Source organism: Haliotis rubra, unplaced genomic scaffold, assembly GCF_003918875.1.
Source record: "Haliotis rubra isolate DU_JTF1 unplaced genomic scaffold, ASM391887v1 Scf4, whole genome shotgun sequence".
Taxonomy (NCBI): domain Eukaryota; kingdom Metazoa; phylum Mollusca; class Gastropoda; order Lepetellida; family Haliotidae; genus Haliotis; species Haliotis rubra.
This window is the reverse complement of record NW_025767079.1, coordinates 1,680,962-1,704,103: the sequence shown is the minus strand read 5'-3', so window position 1 is coordinate 1,704,103 and position 23,142 is coordinate 1,680,962. Positions and strand designations below refer to the sequence as shown.

At 41.5% G+C, this 23,142-nt stretch overlaps 1 protein-coding gene and 1 long non-coding RNA gene across 2 annotated transcripts; one reads left to right on the top strand and one right to left on the bottom strand.

Annotated features, from left to right (window-relative positions):
* Positions 1–214: 214 nt before the first annotated feature.
* LOC124287172 lies at positions 215–21,149 on the bottom strand. Its single transcript, XM_046723661.1, has 17 exons — positions 20,964–21,149; positions 17,946–18,057; positions 16,732–16,844; positions 14,505–14,775; positions 14,168–14,280; positions 13,549–13,753; positions 13,175–13,299; positions 12,531–12,626; positions 9,628–9,727; positions 8,618–8,742; positions 6,344–6,376; positions 5,826–5,931; positions 3,686–3,810; positions 3,245–3,292; positions 2,823–2,949; positions 970–1,094; positions 215–396 (listed from the first exon to the last, which is right to left on the bottom strand). The coding sequence occupies exons 1-17, from the start codon at positions 21,001–21,003 to the stop codon at positions 380–382; spliced, it is 1,881 nt and encodes a 626-aa protein (XP_046579617.1). The 5' UTR covers positions 21,004–21,149; the 3' UTR covers positions 215–379.
* LOC124287174 lies at positions 4,543–19,627 on the top strand. The gene is made up of 3 exons (XR_006901199.1): positions 4,543–4,554; positions 6,785–6,792; positions 19,551–19,627. It is a non-coding gene; the product is annotated as an uncharacterized LOC124287174 (long non-coding RNA).
* Positions 21,150–23,142: the final 1,993 nt, after the last annotated feature.

Genomic DNA, 23,142 nt, shown 5'->3' with positions numbered 1-23,142 from the left:
CACACTAATGTACCCATGTGGGGAATAGAACCAGGGTCTTCGGCGTGACGAGCGAACCCTTTAACCACTCGGCCACCCCACTGCCCTTTGTTCCGAAGGAGTACACACACACGCACGCACACACGCACGCATGGTATAGAACCTGGCCTAATACCCTCCAACCCACTACAAACAAAGTTAGCATATCCACATCCATTGACAAGGGGAATAGCTGTGGTGTTAATACATCCCTTTATTCTGGTTATGATAATGTGTGAGTGACAATGTACGGTGCTGATAGTGAATGTTCCTTGAATATCCGCTTGGACCACTGCTTGGACCACTGCTTGGACCATGGGTTGAACCATGGACTGAACCTCCCCTCAAGGAACGTCCTCCCTCACTTTCTCCCGGGGCCTGTGAGTAAGACGGATATCAACGTTAACACAAAACCTCCATTGTTTGTCACAGGTTTTCCTATCAATTAATCATCTGTTATCAGAATCACCCGTGAAGATCCGGGTTATAATGGATCTCCGGTATCCCACGCTTGTCGTTAAAGGCGACTAACGGGATCAGGTGGTCAGGCTCGCTGACTTGGTTGACACATGTCATCGTATCCTAATTGTGTAGATCGATGCTCATGATATGTTAATCACTGGATTGTCTGGTCCATACTCGATTAGTTACAGACCGCCACCATATAGCTGGAATATTGCAGAGTGCGGCGTAAATCTAAACTCAATCACTCATTCATGGAAAAAATCAAAGATTCAAAGAAGTCTATTTTCGGCAATATATACACCTCAACCTCTTATAATAAAGATTTTAGCACTATTCCAGCAATATAACGGCGGGGGGACGCAATAGATTGACACATTGTACCCATGTGGGGAATCGAACCCGGGCCTTCGGCGTGACGAGTGAACGCTTTAACCACTAGGCTACCCCACCGCCCCACGTCGTTGAAGAACACACATGGTCACTTACAGGCACCAGACAGGTTCTCCCTCACTTCGCTCATGTCTAACATGTCTGTGAAGGTGACGACACTAGGGTGCCTGGGGCAGCTGGCGATAAGTCTGTCGAAACAATCCAGACCCTTAACCAGATCCCTGAAACAGAAAACATTGCGACTGGACATTCTGATCGACGCTGAGTAGTCATTTCAAGCAAAATCGTAGGTGCGATCCATCATCATCATCATCATCATCATCATCATCATCATCATCATCATCATCATCATCCACCACCACCATCACCATACTTCATCCATCATCTATCATTATCATCCATCATCTATCATCATCATCCATCATCTATAGTCATCATCTATTATCTATTATCATCATCATCATCATCATCACCATCACCACCACCACCATCAACACAATATTTCATCCATCATCTATCATCATCATCTATTATCATCATCTATCATCATCATCCATCATCTATTATCATCATCATCATCATCCATCATCATCATCACCACCATCACCATACTCCATCCATCATCTATCATCATCATCATCTATCATCATCATCCATCATATTATCATCATCATTCATCATCTATTATCTATCATCATCATCCATTCATCTATCATCATCCATCATCATCATCATATCATCATTATTATCATCCATCATCATCATCATCTATCATCTATTATCATCCATCATCATTCATCATCATCATCTATCATTATCATTATCATCTATCATCATCCATCATGTCATCATTATCATCATTATCCATCTATCATATCATCATTACATCATCATCTATATCATCATTATCATCATCATCATCATCATCTATTATCATTATCATCTATTATCTATCATCATCATTATCCATATCATATCATCATCATATTATCATCATTATCCATTATCATCATCATCATCCATCATTCTATCTATTATTTATCATCATCATCATCCATCATCTATTATCATCATCCATCATCATCATCCATCATCTATTATCATCATATTATCATCATCTATCACATCATCATCATCATTATCATTATTATCATCATATCATCATCCATCATATTATCTATCATCATTCATCATCATCATCATCTATCATCATCACATCATCATCATCCATCATCTATCATCTATCATATCATCATCATCATCATCTATCATTCATCCATCATCTATTATCATCATCATCTATCATCCATCATACTTATTCCATCATCATCTATCATCATCATTATCATCCATCATTCTATCATCTATCTATCATCATCATCCATCATTCTATCATATCATCATCATCATCATCATCTATCATTATCATCTATCATCATCATCCATCATCATCATCATCTATCATCTATCATCATCATCATCATCATCCATCATCATCATCATCATCATCATCATCCATCATCATCATCTATCATCATCCATCATCATTATCATCCATCATCCATCATCTATCATCATCATCCATCATCATCATCATCATCATCATCATCCATCATCATCTATCATCATCGTCATCATCATCATCATCCATCATCTATCATCATCATCCATCATCTATTATCATCATCATCATCATCGTCCATCACCATACTTCATCCATCATCTATCATCATCATCTATCATTTATCATCATCTATCATCATCATCATCATTATCATCCATCATCTATCATCTATCATCGTCATCCTTCATCCATCTTCATTCATCATTGTCATATATCATCACCATCTCCACCATCACCATCCTTCATCAATCATCATCATCATCATCATCATTCATGTGCACATACATAATACGCTGCCTGCCTAATGGTTGCACAGCCTACTGACCCGCATCTGCTTCTGAGGGAGGAACTCGACGATGCAAACTTTTGCAGCTGCCTGTTGCAGACAAGAAGCTCATCTGCCGGGTCGGCCACGTTGCAGGTGTCGCCTGGGCTGCTGTTGGCGACGGCGACTTAACAGATGAAGAAACGTCAGTTGTAATGGTTGGAGTGAAAACGAACTAAACTGAGGGGAACAGCGTTTTTTTCTTTTGAGATTATCTCTTGCAGTGTCAATAGAGAGTGAGCGAGGTTTAGCGCTGATTTAGGCAGTATTAAAGAACCAGTATTCCAGAAACAAGTTACGCCATCACCTCCACAACATTATGACAGAACAGAAATAGTACGAATGTCTAAAGAAGCCATGTGATTATAATTCACCAAGGGGAAAATAAAGACGATATTGTGATATTTTGCCATATTACTCACCTTCCACAGGACCCTCATCAGGACCAGCATCCGTGCCAGCATTTGGACCTAAGAATGATAAACGATAATACATTGTGATATAACAAATAAAATAAGGATCAACATATTGTTCATCTATGAAATACACAATGCCATATTGTTCATCATCATCATCATCATCATCAGCATCATCCATCACATCCAAAAAGACCTGTCTATCCCAAAGTCATTATAAACATTATCACTACTGCTGCCGCTGCTGCTGCATCTTGCACTACTACTACTACTACTACTACTACTGCTACTACTACTACTACTACTACTACTACTACTACTACTACTACTACTTCTACTGCTACAACTGCTACTGCTACAACATCTTCTTTTTCTTCTTCTTGTACTACTACTACTACTACTACTACTACCACCACAACTGCTAATATGACAACTGCTTCTACTTACACTGCCCATTAATCATCTCTCGTAGATTGTCCACGTTGAGCATACTGTTCATTGCCCTCACGTCTGGTTGGTTGGCACATTTGCCCATGATGTCATCCAGACAGTCGAAGCCAGTGTTAGCCACCCTTGAAACAGACATCAACACGTTTCAGGACCAGCTTGTCCAAATCAAACAAAGTACTAAAATTAATATACTCACCAGCATTGAAAACGCACCAGTCTAAAATCATCCATATTTTCATCAAGATGGACTTCACGCACTAGGCATGATTCAGGTTGGCACCAGCAGCAGGGATATTGCTCGACGACTTGGATGCAGTCACTCCACCATCGTTAGGCTTCAAAGGCGACATCCGCAGACAGAGCACCCGTGACCTTCCACGATCTGGGCAGCAACGTGTCACGTCGCCCTGTCAGGATCGCCATATTATCCGTGACCATATCCGTGATCGAACGCTGACGGCTGCGAGTACTGATGCACTAGTTCAAGGTCGACGTGGGGTCAACAGCGCTGACACCTTGCGACGCCGTCTACGTTATGCTAATGAGCGTGTGGTTCAGACAGACCGTGGTGGTTGGAGTGTCATGGTCTGGGGTGGAAATAAGTTACAATCACAGGACTGCCTTTCATGTCTGTCAAGGAAGAGTTAATGCCCTTTAGTGCCGTGATCAGATTCTTCAGAATCACGTCTTACCATTCTTCAATCACCACCAAGATGTCCATACTTTTCAACAGGACAACGCACGGACACACACTGCTAGACTTTCCACGCAGTATCTGGTCCAGCAACACATCCCGGTAATTCATTGGCCAGCACTGTCGCAAGATGTATCCCCTATTGAGCACTTGCCAGACGAAATTGGTCAACGTCTTTCGCGTCGACAACAGGTGCAAAACATCCGGGAACTTGAGGCTGCACTGCTGCAGGAGTGGAATGCTATATCGCAGATTTCGGACGCTTATTGACTCAATGGGGAGACGTTGCACTGCATGTGTCAATGCAAATGGCGGTCACACGCGATATTGACTTTTCGATTTGACCCCACATGTGTTTCATCCTTTCTGACTGTAAAACAATTAAATGAATGAGCCTCTTTTCTGTATTGTTGTTTTTGTCAGCCGTCCATCTGCTATTATTCACTAAACATTATCAGTTGTTTAGGCGTGCTTTTGTAAATGGTGCGTTTTCAATGCTGGTGAACATAGTTCCCTTTCCAATAGGCAAGCACTAGTTTCCAACGATATGTCACTTCTGGGCTTTGAGGAAAGGGACCATAGCTGGTACCCATTCTTGCTATGGTTTCCATGCTGCTCTTAACCATGACGACTGGTGACATGTTGATATATTATTGTCACTGTACTTCTCAATGTTCGGTCTTATCAAAGGAGGAAAAACGTTGCATGTTAAGAAAAAACAGGTTATGCAAATGTGACGGATTGTATGAAACTCTCGTTGAGATCCCTTTCCCGATTTCAAATGCTACACTCTCCCAACTTTACCCCGTAGCTACCCATCCCAGCATTCACCTTGAGCCCCGCACACACACGCACACACACGCACGCACACACACACACACACACACACACGCGCGCGCGCGCTCTCAAGCGTTGCCTTCCCGCATCCCCCTCTCAGCGTTAATACATTGCCTCCCCATACCAAAGTTGGCCCAAAGGACTTCAAGTCCCAGAGCTGACTTTATCAAACGCTACACTTTTGTTATTTCATGGCCACCCGACCCCAACGTAATTGCCACTTCCCTAAAGCTGCCCTTACCCCCTCCTCAATAATTTCAACGTTTCCCTCAAGCCTCCAAAAAATGCAACTCCAAATTTCCATGTCATTCCCAAACTTTACCTTCTTACAGTTTCCCGAAACCAAATATATTCCCAATGTACCCATCAAACAAACAAACAAAAGTAAATATATGGTTTTGTTCCACCACTGTCGTGGTGTTGAGAACAAACTGATTTCATTTTGATCTACGCCAAAATATTCCTCCCCCAACGTCACACCATCGCTTTCTCAACACCATCCCCAAGCCAACCAACCAACGTCACACCATCGCTTTCTCAACACCATCCCCAAGCCAACCAGCCAACGTTACGTTACTCCCATGTTACCTGACGCTAATCACCCACCTACACATCTCGCTCAGATCATGATTTGGGTTTTGCTTTAAAGATTGCAGGGGCTGGACACAGCTAATGAGTTTCTGACTGTGATCCGACGGGCAATTGGCGTCAACTGAAATGAAGAAAATCACCGCGTCACAGTTCTATCAATGTTTTGGCCAAAATTAGAGGAAGGCCCAAAATATCCTTTTCCATATTTTATCAAATAAGAACGAGGATGGCGCTGACACACGCCACTGAATCACAATCGAGAACAATGGGTATTCGCAGGTATTCTCACCTCCTCAACCTGCTGCTTATGATATGCCAAGTGTTAAACTCTTTAACTAAACTTGCAGCATACCATACACGATTTACAAAATTCCCCAAATATTAATCACGAAGTGTTACATTCACCTTCCAAACCTGCCCCAAATCATACATGAACAGTTATATCCAGCTACACAATCCTCTCTCCTCCCTGCGCCCCCCTTCCCATGGGGACATGGTACAGCCATGTATCACTTATGAAGTATAATACCCACCTCCTGGTCCAGGCTGTAGCGTTCCCGACGTACCTGGGGAAAGAAATAGGAAACAGTCATACAGGTGTATGCTATAAATCATGGGACACTCTTCCTAAGGTACCGACCATGATAGATTCTGATGGGGACTGATATTGTTTTATGAAATGATGCTGCTGAGAAAACTGGAAAATATGCTTTGCCTCCTATTAAATATTTGCCAAACAAATATTTAAAACTCTTCTTTTACAAAGTAATTGTACGTTTTTGTCTCTTACAAAGTTTCCAAAACCCCAAGCATAAATCAACGTCCATAACCCTGCTGCAGACCACTCCGCTCAAATGATATTAAATGGTCGATCCATTATAAAATAACTATGATTCTCTTGCAAATTGTGACGGTGACGTCGATGATCGATGTATGAACATAGTTTTACATGACCACGGTATAATTAATAACAGTATGACTGGTCAGGTATTATACATTGGAACATGTTGAAGCACTGTCTGATAAACGGATATGAAACTCCGATTGAATTTTTTTCAGGTTCATTTGAATTTATTCAACAATTTATAAACGTCATGCACATATTACAATGGAGGTGTCCAGGTTAGAGTATGCCATTTGCTAAGTTGGTTGTCGTAAGAGGCGAATAACGTACCTACATACTAATATTTGTATAGCGCCAATATCCAGCTCAGCTGTTCATAAGCACTTTGTTTTCCCTCGATCATTGGATGTCAATCTCAACGGCGCATCGTATTTTCAATCTCAACTCCCTGGGGTTCATACAGCTCTTGCAGCCATTAGGCGCACCGAGATTTATTGCTGCTTTCCCATCTTTACGAGGTACCCATTCACAGCTGGGTGGACTGGGACACATAGTCACAGTACTTTGTCCAAGTTTACTGCAGGTTGCTAACAGAACCCCGGCCCCGTTTCACAAAGCGATCATAACACAACGCACTCCCATGGTTTAGCACGTACGTGTTACAACTTACGACAGTCGCATCGTTACGACTGCTTCGTAAAATTAGGCCCATGCGGTAATAAAATAGTAGCATATATCCATGCCTAAGTATGCTTCAAGCACAATCACAATCTATTATTACCCCGGATAACCCAAGCTGCCTGTGAAGTGCTAGAAGGTTAATAGTTACATGACTTATCCCACCGGGTGCTCATTTTCTGCTGGGTGAACAGAGGCAATTTTGAAACAAACCCCCTTGCCTGTGGTGAAAACACATGCATCACATGAAGTCCTAGAAACTGTAAGAAGTCAAACACGGTCTCCTTTTCTCAATTGTGTGCACACACAGACCTTTCTCAAAAAGCTTTATCCGCCCCTGCAAAAAATCATGGTCTGCCACTATTCATAACCTTTGAGATTCATTTGCTTACAGGCATTTTAAATCATTACTTCATATAGAAAGTTACCTATTGTTGTTTATCTCTTCCTATTTAAAATCTCTGTTAGCAAAATTCAGGTGCAGCAATTTAGGGTTTGGCACAGAGGTAGGAAGGTATAATAACATACCAATAGCTGAGAGAGCCTGTTTGTACTGTACACTAGATACTAGTAACTGTATTGATGATGAAACACATGTCCTCTTTGATTGTACATTCAATAATGCTACTAGAAATGTTTATTACTCCATTTTTATATAATACAATCAGCAAACAAAACTTAATACAAACCCTTAACAGTAAAGATAGAAATATTATCATAAATGTTTGTAATGTTTTTAAATGTATACATAAAACTAGAGCTGCAATTGTCAAAGCATAAACCTGTAACCTTTTATGTGCGCTTGTTTCAACTTTGTAATTTATTGGTATTATGGGCCTTTGGCCTTTATACTGAATAATATGTCTGTCTGTCTGTCTGATAATCAATGGTTTGTCTGTTCCATTAATTACAAACTGCCGTCATATAGTTGGACAATTGCTGTGTCGGCGTTAGCAAAAAACTAACATTAAAAATGTTATAAAAAGGATCTGAATAAACCATAATTCTCAATAACTGCTGGGGTATCTGTGTAATAATAGTAATAATAACATGTGCATTTATAATGCGCTAAACTCCATACACTAGGTGTATGCTCACAGCGCTAACAATGTAAACATAGCACATTATTACCCCGGATAACCCAAGCTGACTGTTAGGCGCTAGAAGGTTACTAATAGTCACAAGACCTATCCCACCGGGTACCCATTTGTCTACTGGGTAAACAGAGGCAAATATATCAATTAAACTAACGTGCAGCCTGTGAGTCCAGGCAAGGAGTACTTACAGATGTCGTTGATCATGGTCCTGAGTCCGTCCATGTTCAGGACATTCTTAAAGGCCTGGACGTGAGGCGTGTGTCTGCACGCATTCAGAACATCGTCCACACAGTCAAGGGCAGCGTTTGCAGAACTAGTAAAGAAATAATACTCGTTTAAGTGATAAGATCATCAGAGACTAAATTCACCGACGTTCTGTCAAATCACTTTGAGGCACCAACTTTTGTGCACTTAGTTAGACATTATCTACCTCGAACGACGTCTGAGCACCAACGCTGACGTGCTAACTAGTTCAGGAGAATCTCCCAAATAACAAACAGAATGAAGCTTATAAACGTGAGAGGAGACACATGGCAGAATGGAAAATCTAGACTGATGTTTAGTCTTTGAATATTTATAATTTTGATAGGAACAAAATATTCCATTTAAATCGAAAAGGAGCCCCAGTGAGAAGGGAGATTCAGGTTGCTTCGTGTAGGGCTTTAGCTTTGCAGAAACGGCTGGACGGAAGTGAAAATAATGCGGTTCATCGACTGTGAGGCACACTAGAACTGAATTTAGTCTTACGCAGCTTTTAGCAATATTCCAGCAATATCACGGCGGGGGACACCAAAAATAAGCTTCACACATTGTGCCCATGTCAGGAATCGAACCAGGGTTTTCAGCGTGACGAGTGAACGCCTTAACCACTAGGCTACCCCACCGCACCAAGGTATACTAGAAATCTCCCGAGTTGCTAGCCAAGGCCATTGTGTGTCTTGTCAACAAACTTTAATCGATGTTTGCACTTTTGAAACATTCTATAGATTAAAAGTCCAATTGGTTACTTAGTTACCGCATTAATTCCACATTTTATATAAAAAAAACCCCATTAGAACTGGCAGTCCTTCACTCTGAATCTTGCCCCTGTGCTTGAAACAGCCCTGACGACACCTATCGTGGTTAGCGTGCACCCTTTGTTTTCACATGCTTTCCAATGCTGGCTAAACGTCGAGCATGGCGTCTGTTGTGTACTTGCCCGCAAACTTCAGCGTTGACCTCCTGCGGGTTCAGTTTCTCCAAAGGTTTCACGCAGGTCTGCATTCTGTGTTCATAGTCTGCTGGACACTCACTGTCCCCTGAGAAAGAAAATGAGCAAGGTTGAAAACAATTAGAGAACCGTGGTGTTTGTGTTTGCGCGTGTGTGTGCGTGCATGTGTGTATGTTTCGACATATGTGCTTGTGTGGGCCTGACCTCATATCGCCTACACCTAATTTCGCCTACAGCCTTATCAAAACAAATTTAGGGTTGACTTCACATCACGTAAATGCTGTTTTACCTTTAGAAAAGTAGACTCTTCCACTAGTGAGGTATACTTCCATTAATGAAAATATGCTCTTGCACTGATGATTTATACTTTAATAAGGTCATTTATATAGCAAGTTACCAAAAATACCAATATCATCACCATGATCAGTCACACAAGTCAATCACATACATCATCATCATCATCATCATCATCATCAGTGATACGTAATTCAGTCACAGAACAATTAATGTAATTTCATTAAGTGTCCAACTTTATCTAGAAACTGCATCACAGTTTTCGTCCAGTTGCAAGGTGTAGCTTAAGTCTCTCAATTCGCTCTGTCAATACGTGCTCGAGGTTTCGCAGAACCACCAAGACCTGTCTGTCGTCTTGATCGTTTATCTGCTGTCTCAATCTTAATAATAATGATAATAATAATTGATTTATAGAGCGCCTATTTCCAAGATATTGCTCAATGGCGCTATAAAGAGAAAAGATTGTAGACATTGTCTATGGAAAAAAGAATTTGAACGGATGAGTTTTGAGGGCAGTTTTGAAAGCGTCAGCAGATTCTATTTCTTTTAGGGCGAGTGGTAGAATGTTCCAGAGATGGGGGGGCTGCAGCAGAGAACGCTCTTGATCCCATGGCTGTTTTGACGTGAGGCTGTGTAAGCAGTAGGGAGTTTGACGAGCGGAGCAATCGGCTTGGAACATGGAGATGAATGAGGCTTTTAAGATATTGAGAAAACATGTTTTCATAGATGCAGCTGTGTGTAAGTAGAAGAATCTTCTTGATTTCTTTTATGAATTGATAAATGTTGGGATGTGACCGGGCATTCTCTTCTTCCATCCAGGTGGCTGCGGAGCGAGGTCAAGTGTTCTCGTGCTGGTTCCAGATATTACTGGGAAATCTGGCGTCGCCTTCTACCAAGGTACTGTTTACATAGTCGTTGAATGTAGAATCTGTTGACCATCCGGACCTTGCTCCATAACTTCAACCCAAGCATCTTGGACGTGATCCAGTGGCAGTAGTGGTAAAGCTGCAGCTCGTCGGACTAGGCTCTGTACTGCAGGATTGATCATGTATTCTCGCACAAGACCCCTGTCAGCAACTTGACAGATAAGCATAATGTGATTTCGGATGTACGGGTGTAATTGATAATTTGGTGCCTTTTTTGTGATGATTACAGGTTTAACTTACACCGCAACAATATTCCTATATCTAAATAAACATACACTTATCGACCATATAAAGAGTACATTTTCCCCATCAAGCCATATATTGTAAAGTGTCGAACAGTTTGGAGGTGGACATTTGGGTACATAAAGCACCAAGCAGTATCCTTGCAGGGAACTGGGAGACACTAATTAGGGTGGTTATTGCGTTATCGCGAACACCCGGTACACTGATATTCAATGAACATGGTTTTCAACGGCATTGTCTTTGTAATGTCAAATACTTAAGACTGGTTATAGACAGGCATTGGCGTTTTAAGCGGTAATGCTGTTAAACGTTCATATTGAAATGTAGTCAAACCGTCATACATGCTTTGTAATTCAGTCAAACGGTCATACACACATTGTGCTGGAGTCAAACGTTCAAACACACATTGAAATGTAGTCCAGCGTAAATACCAGCGCCTTGAGCATGCATTGGTTGCCTGGATATGTGCGCTATATAAATATCCTATAATAATAGTCAAACCGTCATACATGCTTTGTAATGCAGTCAAACGGTCATACACACATTGTGACAGCATTGGTCGACAACCTTCCATATTGCAGATTCCTTTAACAATTAACTATAACTACATGCTAAGGCGCAAGTTGGTTAGGGTGTAATTATCACACACAACTATGTCGTTATCTAGGCCTGGCAAATGCACTAACTATAATGTCAGCCGCGATAAAGTACAAGTCTCATATGACCTTTCAGGCGGGGAATATATATTTATCACTTAATACAGTAATAATTTCCCCGTATATGCATTGTTTTGCTACCCGGATATTGGCGAAATCGTTGGATCCATATCTGGACCCGGCAAGATAACCCATATCTTCCCTGCTCCGAGCGGGAAAGATAACCGATATCTGACCCTCAATTTTGTGTGCGAAGTCATGGAATAATAAAATGACTTGCAAGATTTACTTGCAAACGTATCCGACGCCCGGTAAGCGACACAGACGATGAATGAAAGTGTGCAAATGACATTCTACAGTTGTTGAATTAATGTTGGCGTTTTTTTAGTGTCAGATTGAAATATGTTTGTAGAGTTTAAACGGTTTAAAAAATTATAGATTATTGCTTGGTTAATATTAAGTGATAAAAATATTATGACCCTCCCTTTTCCATATCTGGCCCTGTATCATCCCTCGACACATACCAGACCTCGGCCAAGGTCAGATATTGGCGTCTTGGGATGATACGGGGCAAGATATGGAAAAGGGAGGGTGGTAATCGCTACATATTTTGTGCCATTCGAGAGTTTGGGATATTACCCCGGATAACTCAAGCTGCCTGTCCATGACATTATGACAGAACAGAAATAGTATTAGCAATAAACCAGCAATGTGATTATAATTTATCCAGCAGAAAATTGAAGAGAGAGTGATGCTATGCCACAGCACTCACCTTCCTCGGGACCTTCATCAGAACCAGCATCAGGACCATCAGTAGGACCGACATCAGGACCACTAGTAGGACCAACACCAGTACCTGCTCCAGGGCCTACACAACAGTATTGATATTTCTATTTTGTTTGAACAGAAAGAGTCGAGATCTTACTGTGGACTGTTCACAAGTTCCCAATATTACTCAGGCCTTTTCATGGATGTATTTCAGTGTCACCCGAGCCGAAAATTTTCTTCCCGAGGAGGACGTTAATACACTTTTGATTGTTTGTTTCTTGTTTAACGTCGCAGTCAACAATATTCCAGCTATATGGCGGCGGTATGTAAATAATCAAGTCCGGATCAAACAATCCAGTGATCAACAACAGGGGCATCTATCTTCGCTGCTGGGATTCGATGACCAGCCATGACAGCGAGCCTGACTACCCGTTCCCGTTAGTCGCCTCTTACGACAAGCATGGGTTGCTGAAAACAAATTCTAACCCGGATCTTCACGGGTCAATGTACTTTTGAGGTGTGGTGTACTTTCATGTAATGTTCTTTTTAACTGTCTTATTTTACAGTTCACACTGTAATACTCACACAATCCACAAGTCAAGTGGACAAATATTGGTTAAGTTGAATGCCAAACAAACGAATACTGACATATCTGAGCCACAGAGCTCCTCGTCTGGTCCATATTCAGCATTCCAGTCAGTTGGGCAATCTCTGGACGGTCACTGCATGCCTCCACGTAGTCATCCACACAGTCCAAGGAAGTTGTCACTGAGCTGAAACAAGGAGCGACATGAACTTATACACAGATCATCATCATCGTCATCATCATCATCACTATCGTCGTCGTCATCATCATCATCATCATCATCATCATAATCATCACCGTCGTCATCATATCGTCCTCGTCATCATCATAATCATTTAAGGATTTCAAGAGGGTTATCATTTCATGGAGTTTTCGTAACGTGTCCCGAAATAATGGCCAACTGATACCAGTTGCTGCATCAACCGTCCCCACTCACCTGCATGACTCAGTTAAATCTGCCGCCCCTGATCCTATACTCGTCATCGCGTTGCCCATGTCTTCGGCACATCTCTGAATTCGTGACATGAAGTCTGCAGGACACACTTCCACCTCCTCCTCTTCTTCGTCTTCTCCTTCTTCTCCCAACTCCCCAGTCTGTGGCTCCCCTGTAGGCTCTTCAGGCAACGCATTTGTCTCAACACCTGCAACAGATCAGTATCATAAAGATTGGAGACGAGAGTAGACCTCCTCTTCAAAAGGTTTCATTTATTCTGTGTTTAAGCAGTTACATGTCACTGAACCACACCTTTTTGTACACAATGTCATCTATGTACTAATATTCGTAGTACTATTATTACTTCCCACGCAGTCTCACTAAACACATTCCCTGTCTGTATATATTTACATATGTATGTATACACCTCCTTACTGTATTGCATTTTGTGACATGTGACTGTTCTGCCTGTTCTGATTCACAGCAAATTGGAAGTCGTCCAAATTCTTTGCACAGATCATTGGCTCCATCTACAGACCATTCTCACCACTCTCAGATCATTCGCTTCAGATGAAAACTATTCACTCCACTCACAGACCGTTCTGTCTTTTCACAGACTTACAGACTTGCAAAAGGTGTCGGCGTAATGTTCCGATATGATTGTTCCTATCGTCGAGCAGATGAGGACATCGCTGCATGGTTTTACTCAGACAATTCATCGTTCTTCTAACTTTGCTGTAAACATTAAACATTCGTTAAAATATCTGGCAAATAGAGTTGTGTACAAAGAACATAAAGACAAGATACAGATAGTTAATGCAAATGTAACCATGACACTCATGTCTATTTGCGTCAGGTGTTGGGGTATATGATATATTCACTCAGTTCCTAGCAAAACAAATAGATAAAACAACAAAGATTTGCTGGTGTCTTTTTCTTCATCACGGCAAGATATTTACTGGCATTTTATGGTCGATCGGCCCACAAATCTCTGCAGTCTATTAGCGCATCTTGCTATTCTATTAGCATCATTAGGGGAACATCGGGAACGAGGAGCAGCATCCGTTGCCGGAGCATCTGTCTCAGGAGCTTCTGTTTCAAGAGCATCTATCTCAGGAGCATCTGTTTCAGGAGCATCTGTCTCAGGAGCATCTATTTCAGGAGCATCTGTCTCAGGAGTATCTGTCTCAGGAGCATCTGTTTCAGGAGCTTCTGTTTGCACATCTGGACCTGAATATAATCGACGGATTAAAAATACCATCAAACAATAGCGTAATGTAATGTCTTAAAAACAGAACTGAAAAAGGAAACTGGTCCTGGGCTGGTCCTGCATAACATGGTATTGCTCGACGGCTCCGTTCACAGAAAGGAATACGTGTTTTGACAGTGATCATTTTCCTACATCTGCCGATTATATTGGTCTATATGAGTGTAAAGATGTGAAAAGATATTGAAGTCATTTCTAACATGGACAAGCCAATCAGTCGAGTGTAATACTCTCGGTTGTCAGTACATCATAAAGACCATTCTCTAAAGTTCCCTTGATAATAAGACCAGAGGACCCAGGACCAGCAACCTTCTCACAACGAAAACCTTTCGTTTTCCTCCTCGTCATGCACATCTCTGCACCTAACTCTCCTCATCTGTTCATCTTAAGGTGCGTTCAACCGGTGCTGCTTCAAGCATGCAACACAGTTGCAACATCAGAATACCCTTGTCGTTACGATTTAAAACTGCATACAGGTTGCGCACGACTTGTAAGACATAAAATATGTCCTAATTACCACTACAAGTCACAAGCTCTCCACTAATCAAAGCGCTTAGATCTATGTCCACCTCAGAGTGGCATCTCTTTGTCTGTGTTGCACGAAATGTCAAAACAACCAAAGATCTTTTAAGTGTCAATTATCAGTTAATTATTGAATTTTTAAAAGAAATAGAATTGTTACATATATTTTTATATGTTTTGTAAATAGACAAAAGTTTTATAATCGGTAGGTTAGATTACCAACTGAGATTGTTCAGGGCTGTATCCTTAAAGGGGGTTAAAGCACTGTAAACTTATTGTCCTCCTGAGAGGGTACGTAAGTTCCAAAGCTTTCAAAGTAAATTCAAACTTACCAGGATTTTTTAAAATGGCTTCATCATGTGGAAAAGAGAAGCCAGTGTGAGGATAGAGAATCATGTATACAAGTTTGAGATGTTTGTACAGTACAATAGGGCATAAGGAAGGCAGTAACAATAACGACATATGTAGACAGAAACGTTAACAAATGAAGCCTGCAGTATAAGGAAAGGGATAGTGAAGCCTGTAGTAGACATAGAGGGGGGATTATCAATGACAAGGAATTTGGTGGTATGCTGGAGACATCTAATGACCCTACTCACGCTTGATTGATGGTTTCATCACCTATTGTACTGTACTAACATCTCCTCAGACTTGTATGATTCTCTATCCTCTGCTGGCTTTTCTTTTTCTCCTGATGAATCCATGTTTTCATGGCTTGTGTGAGAATTTCGCATGATAAGAGTTGTATGCGACCAAAACCTATATTATTACTGCAACTCCAAGGCTAGAAGTTGTTGCTTAAGAGGCTGCTAACGGGATCCGATGGTCAGGCTCGCTGACTTGGTTGACACGTGTCATCGGTTCCCTATTGCGTAGATTGATGCTCATGATGTTGACCACTGGGTCGTCTGGTCCAGACTGGATAATTTACTTACAGCCGCCATGTAGCTGGAATTTGGCTGAGTGCGGCGTTAAACAACAAACCAACCAACTAAAGGTTGTTGCTGCAAGTCGAACCTGGAAAACTCACTTTAACAGATGGTCCTGCATGTTTTCGCAAATGATACTGTTGGAGTGTTCCCCTACACCAACATTCGTGCATGTATAAATGAGCTCTTGGTGATAAAGGCCTGAGTGACTTGGAACATAGGCAGGTGTTCGACCACGTATACAGGTGACAGTGTTCCGGCAATAGCCACGTGTTTGTTCATGTGTACATGAAACAGTTTGTCCACGCGTACAAGCTACACACGTGAAACGGTAGTGCTATCCGGCTCGTCGTACACTTGTACATGTATGTGAATGCGAACATGTAGCTCAAAGCTAATTGGGTCTGTTTTCATTACAATGTAAGGAAATGAAGCCTGTTTGAGACGATATTGATTCTAAATACTTACATTGTTGGTTGATTGTATTCTCCATCATTTCCATTTGTCCAGCCATATGTACACTCAACTGTGGACAGTCTCCCAAAACCCTTTGCATGCAAATAAGAGTCTTCCTGGCCTCTCTGTAAACAGACAAACAATATAACTGTTAATTTGAAATATTATCACTGGACTGTACGAAAAGGAGTCTCTTTTTATGAAAGGAAAACATCGAAGAAGGGGACCAGGGATTTTATATTAAGGGTGCCCAGGTAAATTGGAGGAATGAATGGATTATGTACAGAGGAGTCCGTGGTTTATTATAGACGAGTCCTTGGATTATTACAAGGTAGTCCAAGGATCATGTACAGAGGATCCCAAGGATTGTGTACAGAGGAGTCCATAGACTATTACAGAGGAGTCCAAGGGTAATGTACAGAGGATACCATGGATTGTGTACAGAGGAGTCCATGGATTCTTACAGAGAATTCCTTGGGTAATTACAGAGGAGTCCAAGGATCATGTATAGAGGACCCCATGGGTTGTGTACAGAGGAGTCCGTGGATTATTACAGAGGAGTCCTTGGATATCAGTCTGAGTGAGTAAGTGGGTATGGTTTTACGCCGCTTTAAGCAATATTCCAGCAATATCAAGGGACCCCAGAAATGGGCTTCACACATTGTACCCATGTGGGGAATCGAACCCGGGCGTTCTGCGTGACGAGAGAACGCTTTACCCACTAGGCTACCCCACCTCCTCTCTTGGATCAACAAACCATTCCAAAAGTACTTTGGGCAAAAATCTCTCTTAAATATTCTCTTGTTGGGTTGTGTAGTTTTGTCGAAAAATATGCCATATGCCTGTCAGTTGATCACCTTTGTTGCAAACACATGGTCTCAGCAGTATTTGATTGTCATTTATAAACAGATGCTCATGATAAAGCTGAACTCGCAATTTTAACTTGACTACGCTTTCATGTTCTTGTCGTTCTTATTTCCAGATCTTGTAGGCAAAACTCAAAACTTCAAATACAATAAACGTTTGCACATAGTCCATAAGTTATTGAATGATAAACAACATTCCACGTTTAGAGCCTTCAACACAGCAGATGGACCTTGTCCACCATTGGGTACAATGTGTGAAGCCCATTTCTGGTGTCCCCCGCCGTGATATTGCTGGAATATTGCTAAAAGCGGCGTAAAACTAAACTCACTCACTCACCCAAACCTTTCCGTCACACGCACCTGCAGACGTCGCTCACTGCTCCCTCACTCCCTATAATGTTCAGTTTCCTGCTACATGTCGCCATCTCCATCGCAGCATTCTGCATACATTCTTGACCACGACTCACGCTGACTGGAACAGAAGACACACTAAATACGTGAAGAGATGAAAGAGTAACGTTGAAGGCACAATTTCACACGTTTTCGACAATATTTTGCCTATATTATATATATATTGGCGCATATACGCCAACTTTAGCTTCATATTGATGCAATAAAAGACTTATTATACCTTACGACTTGCCTGAAATCGATAATCGAAACGTCCAGGCGAACAGCTTCCAAACAGAGAACACTTGCCATATACATCGAAAACTGTCGCACGCGTTGTTGTCGGTGTTTGCCGAACTGGTTTCAATCACATGTTGCACGTATGTTTTTGTGCCACATATTAGAGTCATTTTGTCTAGGACTGGGTTCTGTCTCCAGAGGAATTACATAATATTCGTTAAGAGCGCTCCAAGGGACATCCCTCTATAGGGTTAGCTTGAAATAATAGTCGACCGGAAGACCGCGGGAGAGTCGATTTAATGCAGCGTAGCATTATTTCATTCGAACTGTTTAATGCAATATTGTAATTTCAAACGAATTTCTTTAAAAATGAAATATATGGTAGCTTCCCTGAGGGCTGATAGCTATTATTATTGAGAGAAATGCATTATGTATTTACAGAGAAGTGTGGTGTGAAATAGTGCTTTTAATGAATTAACGAGTATAAATCATGCATTTTTAATAATATCAGATTTTTTTTTATGTCTAATTTTGTTTCTGTTTTTGCCCATGTCATATTAAAGCCCAGTCTCGGGAGGGTTCAGCATCCATGTCAATAGCGTATTTCATCGACTTTTTAACATCTGACTTAAGCTCTATTATCTTTATCAAGCAAGGGAACAGGATATCCTTATATCATAGCTAAAATTCTCCCTTCGCAGATTTCAACAAAAATCAACAAACATTTTGACGTATTATGGAATAGTGAATGAGTGAGTTGGATTTTACGTCGCTTTTAGCAATATGCCAGCAATATCACAGCGGGGGACACCAGAAATGGGCTTCACACATTGTACCCATGTGGGGAATCGAACCCGGGTCTTCGGCGTGACGAGCGAACACTTTAACTACTATGCTACCTCAACGCCCCTGATGAACATGGAAAATGTTTTGTCGTTATTGTTTGTCGCGCGAAAGTTGATTTTGTGCATACGTTAGCTTTACAAATGGAGTGCACCCTGAACCATTGACCAGGGTATTGATGATTTATTCTTCTCCTCTTTCACTTCCTATCCTTCTTCATTTAACGAAGTGAAGCTCAAACATATACTGACAGTTCACAGAATTTGATTGACCTGAATGTTGCGTTTTTCATTCGACTAGCCTTAATTCCATAGGACGACAGAATACACGGACATTCCCTTAAAGAGCCCGTAAGTAGGTCACGGCACTTCGCGAGAACTTAGTACTTCCGGTGACAAACAACGTTTCACAACTTATCGAATGGTCTCATGGTTGTGAGTTCACATAACAAACAGGGATAACAAATTTCCGATCTTACCATCCCCAAATAAGTCAACAGCTGCGACAGCCAAACATGGTTGTACACTTGGTCCGGTCTAGTAAAGTCATATTTGGCAATCGCGTAATTTGTAACCAGAACTGGTTCTTGAATTTTCTCTTGTCACCGGAAATCTGGTGCCGGAAGCAAGCTGGGCCCCATCTCGCATATGCAAGTTGGCGCACAAAGGGAGCAGGGAACCAACTTAGTACCGGGAGTAGCGCACAACCTGCATCCGTCAGGATCTGCCATTACACTCTTCACTGTGGACAATATCATGTTGGTAGCAGAGTACGCCCAATGGAACCAAGTGCTGTGTATTGAGCAACCGACTTAAACATCACAAATTATATTCGAAGACAAGTGTGAACTTTGTGAGTGATACAGTACGAACATATTTTGAAAAACCGGCTGCATCAGACTGCTTTGCTGAGAATCTGTTCTTACGCATTTTGCACATCTGATGAAAGTATTGATAAGCATAGCTCTGTTATTAAGGATAACGAACATGACCTTTCCGTCATATCAATTGGGAAAGTGATTGCTTCTGTTAAATAACACTTCCTGCTGTTAACCTTTTTCATGTAACCTCGTATAGGTCGGTCAATTATACGCTGAAATCACCAGTTTAACGACACCAGTTATTGTGAAATACTTCATTCTATGATGAAATTACTTACATATTAATTTCAACGGGCGAATTATGATAAGTGTATCCTAAATAGAAACCCTTACGTGTGTTGGAATGTGTATGAGACAGATTGAAGTAATTCGCGGCCAGAAAAAAGTTTTTTATGTGTCATACATAAAAATATATTTACGGTACTTGATGGTCGCTTTCTGCATTTTTTTGCCTCGGATTTGGAGTAGGGTTGTTGAGTGCTGTAATACGTATATCTTCCTGGTTTTGAAGCATTTTCCACGGACAAATTGCTCCCTTTCTCGACTAGGGAGTCAACTGCTAAAAGCAGGCATGTACTCATTCTCAGGTAATTCGAATTGACAATAAACAAAACCATTAGTTCGTCCTCTCTGCCAGGACATATACACTACTTATTCCATCATCAATACAATGTTCGATAAGATAATGTAACTAATTTTAGAATAGTGATGAGTTCATTTTTCAAATGTATAAATATGAACAATTACAATATACAGGTCTTTCGAAAAACCAAGCAGCCATAGAGGCAAACTGTTCGCCCTTTCCTGTCTTTTTAAAAGTAGCAACAATGCCTCCAAACATGAAATGAAGAATGATGTTAGGCATAGGTACTACTCCAGTGACGTTTTAACAATAAAACTTCCAAATTTGACAATGCATTATCATCAAAGTGTAAAAGCACAACCACGGCCGGTTTTGATGCCATACTTTGACAATTTTACAGACCAAATCCGACTGATTACTATGAAACAAAACTGTGACTCACCCAGCACTGACAGTGCAAAAAAGACGAAGTTGTACAACATTGTTCGGGAGCCTCCAAATGCGCGCACCAAGGGTCTTTCTCTGCTGCTGTGTGAAGACCTGAGTTGGTTTCTACCCTAATTCCTCGCCACAAAGGTCAGTCCTATGTTGCAGTGCTCTATCGTGGCTGACCTTATGATTACTGTATTGGCAGGGTCAGATACCGACATAGTGTACAACAGTGATAATTGCACTCCAACCTACTTGTGCCATACCATATAGTTATAGTTAATTGAATGTGCAATAAAAGCACACATGCATATATGCATACATTTAGAACTGGTCTTCAGCAACCCGTGCTTGGTGACAAGAGGTGACAGATCGGGTGGTCACACTCGCTGACATGTCATCGTATAGCAATTGCATAGAACGATGCTCATGATGTTGATCACTGGATTGTTTGGTGCAGACTCGATTATTTTCAGACCGACGCCTTATAGCTGGGATATTACACATGTATTATTGATGTAAACGGTATTTATTTCTGCTTGAGGTTTCATATTGTGAACTTTATAACTCCTAGTTTTTGATGGAGCTTGCAGAAGAGGGGTCGTATTTGATTATCAGCCAGCACTATCGACAGCCTCACCAAGGACAGGAGAGGTATGAAGTTGCATGAATCAAGGGATCGTGCATGTAAAGATTCATTGAAGCGAATCAACAGAGCCCTCAGTCGTGTTTAGAGGTGTGCAGGGATAGTGTCTGAAGGATAGTCCCAGAAGGAGTTTATCTAAGAGTGTGTGTATGTGAGGTTGTCTGTCGAGGCAGACCCTTGTATGGATATGTCCTGGGATAGTATTAGTGTCTGGAGGATTCCCAGGATAGTTTATCCATGAGTGTTTATATGTAATTGTCTGTTGAGGCTGCCCCTTGCATGGACGTGTCCAGGGATAGTATTAGTGTCTGGAGGATTCCAAGGATACAGGATAGTGTATCCAGGAATGTGTACATGTGACTGTCTATCGAGGCAGTCCCATTCTATGGACGTGTCCAGGGATAGTATTAGTGTGTGAAGGATTCCAAGGATAGTGTATTCAGAAGTGTGACTACATGATGGTCTATCGAGGCTTGACTATGTATTTAGGTGTCCAGAGATAGTATTAATGTCGGAAGGATTCCCAGGACAGTTTATCCATGAGTGTTTATATGTGATTGTCTGTTGAGGCTGCCCCTTGCATGGACGTGTCCAGGGATAGTATTAGTGTCTGGAGGATTCCAAGGATACAGGATAGTGTATCCAGGAATGTGTACATGTGACTGTCTATCGAGGCAGTCCCATTCTATGGACGTGTCCAGGGATAGTATTAGTGTGTGAAGGATTCCAAGGATAGTGTATTCAGAAGTGTGACTACATGATGGTCTATCGAGGCTTGACTATGTATTTAGGTGTCCAGAGATAGTATTAATGTCGGAAGGATTCCCAGGACAGTTTATCCATGAGTGTTTATATGTGATTGTCTGTTGAGGCTGCCCCTTGCATGGACGTGTCCAGGGATAGTATTAGTGTCTGGAGGATTCCAAGGATACAGGATAGTGTATCCAGGAATGTGTACATGTGACTGTCTATCGAGGCAGTCCCATTCTATGGACGTGTCCAGGGATAGTATTAGTGTGTGAAGGATTCCAAGGATAGTGTATTCAGAAGTGTGACTACATGATGGTCTATCGAGGCTTGACTATGTATTTAGGTGTCCAGAGATAGTATTAATGTCGGAAGGATTCCCAGGATAGTTTATCCATGAGTGTTTATATGTGATTGTCTGTTGAGGCTGCCCCTTGCATGGACGTGTCCAGGGATAGTATTAGTGTCTGCAGGATTCCGAGGATAGTTTATCCAGGAATGTGTACATGTGATGGTTTGTCGAGGCAGTCCCATTCTATTGACGTGTCCAGGGATAGTGTTAGTGTCTGGATGATTCCGAGGATAGTTTATCCATGAGTGTTTATATGTGATTGTCTGTTGAGGCTGCCCCTTGCATGGACGTGTCCAGGGATAGTGTTAGTGTTTGGAGGATTCCGAGGATAGTGTGATGGTCTGTCGAGGCAGTTCCTTGTATGGACGTATCAAGGAATGGTATTAAAGCAATCAACACAAAGTGCAGTTTTGTATATAAATCGTGCATTAAACCCTTTACCTCAGA

Excerpts from the sequence above, each read along its gene's own strand:
- LOC124287172 (XM_046723661.1), bottom strand. The coding sequence starts at position 21,003 with ATGTTGTACAACTTCGTCTTTTTTGCACTGTCAGTGCTGG. Across the intron at positions 8,743-9,627 it reads GTCAACGCTGAAGTTTGCGG|TTCTGCAAACGCTGCCCTTG; the intron begins GCAAGTACACAA and ends TTTCTTTACTAG. Across the intron at positions 2,950-3,244 it reads TGATGAGGGTCCTGTGGAAG|TCGCCGTCGCCAACAGCAGC; the intron begins GTGAGTAATATG and ends TCATCTGTTAAG.